The 9,346-nt window shown below is 44.2% G+C and overlaps 1 protein-coding gene across 14 annotated transcripts in view; it reads right to left on the reverse strand.

Annotated features, from left to right (window-relative positions):
- The window catches only part of VRK2 (VRK serine/threonine kinase 2), a 112,534-nt gene that overhangs the window by 92,824 nt on the left and 10,364 nt on the right, over positions 1-9,346 (reverse strand). For all 14 annotated transcript variants that reach the window (XR_008891552.1, XR_008891551.1, XM_056567709.1 and 11 more), the window contains 2 exons: positions 5,491-5,546; positions 3,074-3,143 (listed from right to left, as the gene is read on the reverse strand). Coding sequence is in view for 12 of the 14 variants with exons in the window: in XM_056567709.1 (XP_056423684.1) it covers positions 3,074-3,143; positions 5,491-5,546 (126 nt within the window). In the remaining 2 variants the exon portion in view is untranslated. The remainder of the gene's footprint in view (positions 1-3,073; positions 3,144-5,490; positions 5,547-9,346) is intronic.

Raw genomic sequence — 9,346 nt, forward strand, 5'->3', positions numbered from 1 at the left:
CGAAAAACGCAATTTTGCTAATTTTGGAAGGTTTCGTTTTCACGCCGTACAATTTATGGTAAAAATGACGTGTGTTCTTTATTCTGAGGGTCAAAACGATTAAAATGATACCCATTATTACATACTTTTATATTATTGTTGCTCTTAAAGAAAATCACAAACTTTTTAACCAAATTAGTACGTTTATAATCCCTTTATTTGATGACCCCTAACTTTTTTATTTTTCCGTATAAGCGGCGGTATGGGGGCTCATTTTTTGCGCCATGATCTGTACTTTTTTTTGATACCACATTTGCATATAAAAAACTTTTAATACATTTTTTATAATTTTTTTTAATAAAATGTATTAAAAAAGTAGGAATTTGGGATTTTTTTTTTTTTTCGTTCACGCCGTTAACCGTACGGGATCATTAACATTTTATTTTAATAGTTCGGACATTTACGCACGCGGCGATACCAAATATGTCTCTAAAAATTTTTTTTATGCTTTTTGGGGGTAAAATAGGAAAAAACGGACGTTTTACTTTTTTATTGGGGGAGGGGATTTTTCACTTTTTTTTTACTTTTACTTTAAAATTTTTTTTTACACTTGAATAGTCCCCATAGGGGACTATTCATAGCAATACCATGATTGCTAATACTGATCTGTTCTATGTATAGGACATAGAACAGATCAGTATTATCGGTCATCTCCTGCTCTGGTCTGCTCGATCACAGACCAGAGCAGGAGACGCCGAGAGCCGCACGGAGGAAATAGAGGGGACCTCCGTGCGGCGTTATGAATGATCGGATCCCCGCAGCAGCGATGCGGGCGATCCGATCATTCATTCAAATCGCGCACTGCCGCAGATGCCGGGATCTGTATTGATCCCGGCACCTGAGGGGTTAATGGCGGACGCCCGCGAGATCGCGGGCGTCGGCCATTGCCGGCGGGTCCCTGGCTGCGATCAGCAGCCGGGATTAGCCGCGCATGACACGGGCATCGCTCCGATGCCCGCGGTTATGCTTAGGACGTAAATGTATGTCCTGGTGCGTTAAGTACCACCGCACCAGGACGTACATTTACGTCCTGCGTCCTTAAGGGGTTAAAAAATCCTTTCAGTACTTATGAGCTGCTGAAGTTGAGATGTTCTTTTCTGTCTAAGTACTCTCTGATGACACTTGTCTCGGTACCTGTGTAGGGTAGAAGCAAATCCCCATATCAAACCTCTTCTACTCTGTGTAGTTCCCGAGACAAGCAGAGATGTCAGCAGAGAGCACGGTTGCCGGACAGAAAAGAACAACTCAAATGGGCACTGTCATGAACTTTTGAACTTTAGTTTTTTATATGTTGTAGTACTGATGTACTACAACATATTTCTAATATACTTAATTTTATACTTTATTTTAATGTTGAAATCCGGCCACTAGGGGTCTCCCTCCTAGTGGCTGGCTGCAGCCTGCTGTGACGTCACAGATGAATTCGGACAGATCCCGGCCGGGCATGGGTCCGAATTCAATCAGGCTGCGCTCTAGGGAGCGAGCGCTATGAACTATGAGAAAGCGCACGCCGGCCCTGGCTCCCGGTGTAAGGTAACATTTCCCCCTCCACTTTATTCATTTGCGGGCGGGCGAGCGAGCGGGCGGGCGGGCGGGCGAGCGGGGGTTGACAGATGGACGGATGGAGCAGGTGTGCGTTGCAGAGTTCGAGGGAGCGGGATGTGCGGCAGGGTGCCTCCAGTTGTTTCCCACTACAACTCCCAGCATGCCCTGACAGCCAATAGATGTCAGGGCAAGCTGGGAGTTGTAGTGGTGAAACAGCTGGAGGCACCCTGTATAGATGAACTAAGGGCGGAAGTGTCGGCCCCAGCAGGCATCAGTGACGTCGTGCCTGCTGGGGAAGTCTGCCTGGTAGTGAGCACACTACCAGGCAAACAAAAAGGCATATTTAATATAGTTAAAAAAAAATATTTAAGGCAGGGAGGGGGTTAAAGATAGATGTGCAATAGGCAGGGACAGAAGAAAAAGGAAAAGAAGGATGGTGGGAGCTACTCTTTAACTTCAGCAGCTGATGACTATTGGAAGGTTTAAGATTTTTTTAATAGAAGTAATCTACAAATCTGTTTAACTTTCGGGAACCAGTTGATATAAAAAAAAATTCTGGAATACCCCTTTAAAGCATCTTTGTCAGTGTTTTCCATACAGTGTGTCTCCAGCTGTTGCAAAACTACAACTCCCAGCATGCCCGGACAGCCAAAGGCTGTCCAGGCATGCTGGGAGTTGTAGTTTTGCAACAGCTGGACACACACTGTTTGGAAAACACTGATCTATGTGTATGATAATATTATCATGGTCTATTTGCCTGCAGGCCCACCAGCCCTAGCAAAACTACAACTCCCAGCATGCCGTTGGCTGTCAGGCCATGCTGGGAGTTGTAGTTTTGCAGCAGATAGAAGACCGCAGGTTGGACACTTAGTAAGTAGACCATGGGGGAGATTTATCAAAACCTGTCCAGAGGAAAAGTTGCTGAGTTGCCCATAGCAACCAATCAGATCGCTTCTTTAATTTTTCACAGGCCTTTTCAAAAATGAAAGAAGCGATCTAATTGGTTTCTATGGGCAACTGGGCAACTTTTCATCTGGACAGGTTTGGATAAATCTCCCCCCATGTCGGTAACCCTTTCTTAGGAGGGTACAACAGTGAGGCTGGTTTCACACACAGCATTTTTGGGAAAAACACTGCATTGTGTGGGTCATTTATTTTTCGCTGTGTGAGGTGAAAGAAGTTTTAGGGTGCATTGACACATACAGGATTCTGCGCAGATTTGATGCGCAGGATTTATAACTGCAGATTAGAAGCTGTGATCAATCATTAAGTTTACATTGAAATCTGCAGCAGAAAATCCTGTGCATCAAATCTGCGTACGTGTGAACACACCCATAGAGTTTATTTACATACCACAGTGATATAAAAATACGGCGCACATCTGCATTTTTGGAGATTCCATAAACACTACCTGACAAAAACTACACCATGTGAAACCCTTACCCCATATATCATGCTATTAAATAAAGATTTAAAACATCTTATTTACCGTCATCTTGTTTTGCTGCTCTTTGGTAAAATTTCAATTCACAAAACAATGGCCCATTTTCATAGTTTTCCTATAATCAAATAAAAAAATATATATATTAGAACGGATAGAACAGTGTGACACATGATCTTTTAAAGGGACGCTTAAGAGAAATTATGGTGGCTAAGTCCAACCAAAGTTATCTAATGTAACGGAAAATGACTTGCACTTTAAATTGCCCTTTTCATAGAGAGTGAATGTGCCCAATTGTCTTGCTTAGGCCTGGATGTAATACTGTAAACAGACCTTCGATATATCTACAATGAGAAAAAAGATTAACCGCAGGATAGGGGATAAGATCGCGGAGAGAGGTGGTCCGACTACTAGGACAACCCCCCCCCCCCCCCCCCCACACACACACACACACACACACACACACAATATCCCATACAGCACCCTGCTCTCCTCATAAATGCAGCGTGACAACCACTGCACAAAGCGGTGGTCAACACGCCCCTCCATGCATCTCTATGGGAGAGCCGGAGATACTGAATGCTGTAGCTCTCTGGTTGACACACTGCATTGATGTAGAAAACCAGGGGCACCAGCAGGAGATTGCGGTGGGGTGGGGGGAGCGGGGTTGTCCCAGCAGTTTGACCCTCCACGATCTGACATTTATCTCCTATCCTGTGGATAGGGGATATGCTTTTTTGATACTGGACTACCTCTTTACCTACCACTTTAAAGTTTGAAATATTATATGTATATTTGTAATATACATTGGTTAAAAAAATGTGTATATTTTTGTCCCTGCATCTATTTCCTGTGTGTCTCTGTGAGGAATCCAAATACAGGAAGTGTGGACAGGACAAGTAGGGCTCTGTGCAGGCTCCTGGCTTGTCAATAAGCCTGCTGTGTGAGCCTGGAGAAGGTCAGAGAGACTCAGTGCACAGAGCCCTGCTTGTCCTTACTGCACAGGGCCCCGCTTGTCCCCAGTGCACACAGAGCCCCGCTTGTCCCCAGTGCACACAGAGCCCCGCTTGTCCCCAGTGCACACAGAGCCCCGCTTGTCCCCAGTGCACACAGAGCCCCGCTTGTCCCCAGTGCACACAGAGCCCCGCTTGTCCCCAGTGCACACAGAGCCCCGCTTGTCCCCAGTGCACACAGAGCCCCGCTTGTCCCCAGTGCACACAGAGCCCCGCTTGTCCTCAGTGTACACAGAGCCCCGCTTGTCCTCAGTGTACACAGAGCCCTGCTTGTCCTCAGTGTACACAGAGCCCTGCTTGTCCTCAGTGTACACAGAGCCCTGCTTGTCCTCGGTGTACAGAACCCTGCTTGTCCTCGGTATACAGACCTGTGCTTGTCCTCAGTGTACAGGGCCCCGCTTGTCCACCCACACTTCCTGCATTTGGTCTCCTCACAGAGACACAAAGGCAATAGCTGAATGGATAAAAATATACAAATTTTTTGACCAATGTATATTACAAATATGCATACAATGGCATTATCTACATTAAATAAGAAGTTTTTGCTAACGACAGGTACACTTTAAATCAGGCCGGACAAAACCCAGTTATCAGATTATCATGTAAAACAGAATTTGCCCTGGTGATCCCAAGTCTTGTCTACTCTACATATCAGTTTTGATCAGCCGTGGTCTCAGTGACCCCCACCAATCTCTAACTATAGCCGCCATTAATCCCCAGCTCGCCATTGTTATAGTTTCCGCACAAAACATTCAACATATCAGTGATACATAGCAAGTGTATTTGAAATGACAATAATGCTTTAAAGGGGTACTCCACTGGAAAACATTTTTCTCTAAATCAACTGGTGCCAAAAAGTTAAACAGATTTGTAAATTACTTCTATTTAAAAATCTTAATCCTTCCAGTACGTATCGGCTGTTGTATGATCCACATGAAGTTCCTTTCTTTTTGAATTTCCTTTCTGTTTGACCACAGTGCTCTCTGCTGACACCTCTGTCCATTTTAGGAACTGTCCAGAGCACTATAGGTTTTCTATGGGGATTTGCTCCTACTCTGGACAGTTCCTGATATGCACTGAGGTGTCAGCAGAGAGCACTGTGGTCAGACAGAAAGAAAATTAAAAAAAGACGAGAACTTCCTGTGGATTATACAACAGCTGATAAGTAGTTAATAGAAGTAATGTACAAATCTGTTTAACTTTCTGGCACCAGTTGATTTAAAAAAAAAAATATTTTCCAGTGGAGTACCCCTTTAAGCAAAGTTCTGCAGTGACAACCAATTTCTCTCTATGCCCAGTTACGGCATGTCCAAGCCATCCTACATAACCAAGAGTATGGTTCCTGCCAAGCCCTTTAAAGAGTCATTTCATTCATGTGGCAACAAAGTAAAGGTAGGAGCAAACAGTACATAATAAGAAAAAAAGGAAATGTAAAACCATAAGCAAAATTACCACTTTAATGACATAAGCTGCATCATTGGGAACAGTCACATCACAATCTGGAGAAGCTGAAAGAACAAGAAGGGCGCAAAGATAAATATTTTTGCGTTGTGTTTTACCACAACTGTACAAGATAATGTAATAGTGATCTTATATGAGACATCATCATTATAAGACATTTCTCTTCTGTGTGAAAATTAAAAGGGGCTGTCCGGGTAGAGTGTTTTATTTATTTACTAGCTGAGTAGCCGGCATTGCCCGGTTTTTCCTTCCTAATCATTGTTGGGGAGGAAAATTAACAAAAGGAGAAAGTTTTTGACTTCATATCCCATCCTCATATATTGTTGTCATATCCCAACCCCATATCCCGTCCCTGTATCACGACCTCATATCCTGTCCTCATATCGCGAACTTATGTCCCATCCTCATATCCTGTCCTCAGGTGGGACTGATTTGTGATGAAGATATTGTAAGCTGAAAATAGAAGGGGCGTGGCTTTGTGGGACTGGGTGTGATTTGCAAGCCAGACCGATGCACAAAAAGGGTAGAGAATAAAAGGTGGGGCTTAAAATGTGGGCGTGTCTTTGAGATGGGGTGTGGCTTGCAAGCCGGACTGACACATTCACCAGGAGATGCAGAGCGGAGCTTGGGGTGTAAGGTACTGGAAGTCCTATATACTTGTATGTGACTTGAAACAAAAACCCATCTTTTATATAAATATTTTATTTTATAATTTATTTTATATAATCTTTTATATTTTATATAAGGGTGTAGGTAAGGGTTAATTTAACTATCATCATTTTTATTTGACATATAAGTAATATGTGTACCAGGTATTATTGAAATATCTCCAGCCGTACGGAAGTTATGTGGGAACATACATTTCCCATAGATTTGCATGGGACTTTAAACAAAAACCCCGACACTAACAAATGGGGGTAGTTAAGGGTTAAATTAACTATCCTATATCTTAAGTAGACATATAAGTAACATGTGATCAAGTATTATCAAAATATCTCCAGCCGTTTGGAAGTTATGCAGTAACATATATTTCCCATAGACTTTTATGGGACTTTAAACAAAAACCCCGCCCCTGGCAAATGTGGGTGAGCAAGGGTTAAATCACCTATCCTATGTTTGTTGATGTATAAGTAACATGTGTGCCAAGTTTCATGTTAATATCTTTAGCAGGAACATATATATACACACACACACACACGCCCAGATTTATCAAAGTTTGTAGAGTTTATTTGCCAGGATATTTGGCCCAACTCCGCTTATTTGCGACTTTTTCGCAACTTTCTTTTTGTTTACATCCCACCACTCATCTTCACATCTTGTTCACTTTGATGTATTTTCACTTGCACCCTGATTTATCAACTGCGACTGTCGCAGATCTAGGCGCATCTGATTAAAAAGCTCCAAGAATCTACACCAACTTGAACCTTGCTTATGTTTCTGCTTTCCTGACTACCTGATCAGGATCACACTGATTTACATCCCCACCTTGTCTTCCACCCGCCCGCGCCACACATCTCCCATCTGTCTGCTACCTGTTGCAAGACTACAACTCCCAGCATGCCCTTACAGTGAGGGCATGATGGGAGTTGTAGTCTTGTAGCAGGTAGCGGGCAGGAGATGTGCGGCACGGGCGGGTAGGAGACAAGGGGGATGTAAATCAGTGCCACCATCATTAAGTGAGGATAGAATCAGATGGAGCCTGGGCAGCTGCAGATTGATGCGAGCCCGGGCTACTTTAACATACCTCGGCGCCGTGGAGTTTTTGGAGTTCCTAATGTAATTACACATTTCCCACTAGGTCCCTTGATTGGCCGGGACCGAGCAGCCAATCACGGGACCTGGCGGGAAATTTGATCTTACAGTAGGGACTGAAACTCAGCAGCCACGTCATATGTTAAAAGGGGCCTGGGTTGGCATCACTCTGCAGCCACCCTGGGACTCCAGCAGACGGGCTGGGAGATGTGCAGGAGCCGTCCCTGCCATTCCTCAGCACTGCGGTACAAGCCGAGGGATGGCAGGGACGGCTCCTGAACATCTCCCAGCCCGGCTGCGGGAGTCCCGGGTGGCTGCAGAGTTATGTCAGCCTGGGCTCCCTTTGCTACGGTGCCGCTGAATTTACTGTCATTTCAAATTTCTCACCACGTGACACGGGATCTGGCGGGAAATATGAAATTACAGTGATTCTCTGATCACCGCCGGCCAGGGAGTTGCACGACTCTAACTGTCTTGCACGACTACAACTCCCAGCATGTCCTTACAGTAAGAATATGCTGGGAGTTGTAGTTGTGCGGCGGGGAGGGTGACAAGCTTGTCACCTGCCCTCTGCTGCACAACTACAACTCCCAGCATCCCTTACAGTTGTGGGGCGGGTGACAAGCTTGTCAACTGCCCCCTGCCACACTATTACAACTCCCAGCAGCATGCAGCGGGGGGAGGTAGGTGCCAAGTTTGTCACTCTCCCGTACCACATGACAACTCTCAGCATGTCCTTACTGTAAGGGTATGCTGGGAGTTGTGGTCATGCAGGGAGATGCGCGGGTGCATGACAATAAATGTATTAACCTATTTTTCTTTTTTCTCGTTTCAGATCAGTGTATACTGTGGACTACTTCGGATTCGGTGGTCTGTGGTGGATTTGCTTTCTGTTTAATGTTAATAAAATGGTTAATGAGGGCTTGTGGGGGGAGTGTATTTGTGGAATAATTTTTTTTAAAACGTGTTGTGTTTTTTAATTTACTTTACAGGCTTAGTAGTGGAAGCAGTCTTCTAGACGGAATCCATTACTAAGCCAGGGCTTAGCCACGAAAACAGCTAGTGCTAACCCAATTATTAGCCTGGTACCCACCGCCACAGGGGTGCCGGGAAGAGCCAGTACCAACAGGCCCGGAGCATCAAAAATGGCGCTCCTCGGCCTAAGCGGTAACAGGTTGACGTTATTTAGGCTGGGGAGGGCCAGTAACAATGTCCCTCGCCCACCCTGATAACGTCAGGCTGTTGCTGCTTGGTTGAAAATAAAAATAGGGGGAACCCTATGATTTAATTATTTATGCAAAAAAAATAAATAAGCATATGGTTCCCCCTATATTTATTCTCTGCCAAATACCAACCAAACAGCAACAGCCTGACGTTACCAGGGTGGGCGAGGACCATTGTCACTGGCCCTCCCCAGCCTAAATAACGCCAGCCTGTTACCTCCTAGGCCCAGGAGCACCATTTTTGATGCACCGGGCTGGTTGGTATCGGCTCTTCCCGGCACCCCTGTGGCGGTGGGTACCGGTGTAATAATTGGGGGGTTAGTGCTAGCTGTTTGTGTGCCTAACACTAAGCCCTGGCTTAGTAATGGACTCCCTCTATAAGAAGCTTCCACTACTAAGGCTGCTTTCACACTATAAAATTCATCCGTTTTAAAGATCCGTCTGATGTTCCGTCATGAAAACCCTGCAAATCGGCCGTTAAACGGCCGTTAGAAAATCTCGTTATAGTCTATGGGATTTTTACAATATCCATCTTAATCCGTTATAGTCCGTTATTAATAATGTCCGTTATTTTGTGACAGGAGAATGAATGGCACTATCTTCTGTCACAAAATAACGTCCGTTATTAATAACGGATAATGTAAAAATCCCATAGACTATAATGAGATTTTCTAACGCCCGATTTGCAGGTTTTTCATGACGGAACATCAGACGGATCTTTAAAACGGATGAATTTTATAGTGTGAAAGCAGCTTAAGCCTGTAAAGTAAATAAAATAAAAATAAAAACACGATTAAAAAAAAAAAATTTATTCCAAAAAAACACTCCCCCAAAAGCCTTTGTTAACCATTTTATTAACATAAAAATTTTTT

The sequence above is a fragment of the Hyla sarda genome, chromosome 3, assembly GCF_029499605.1.
Source record: "Hyla sarda isolate aHylSar1 chromosome 3, aHylSar1.hap1, whole genome shotgun sequence".
Classification (NCBI taxonomy): domain Eukaryota; kingdom Metazoa; phylum Chordata; class Amphibia; order Anura; family Hylidae; genus Hyla; species Hyla sarda.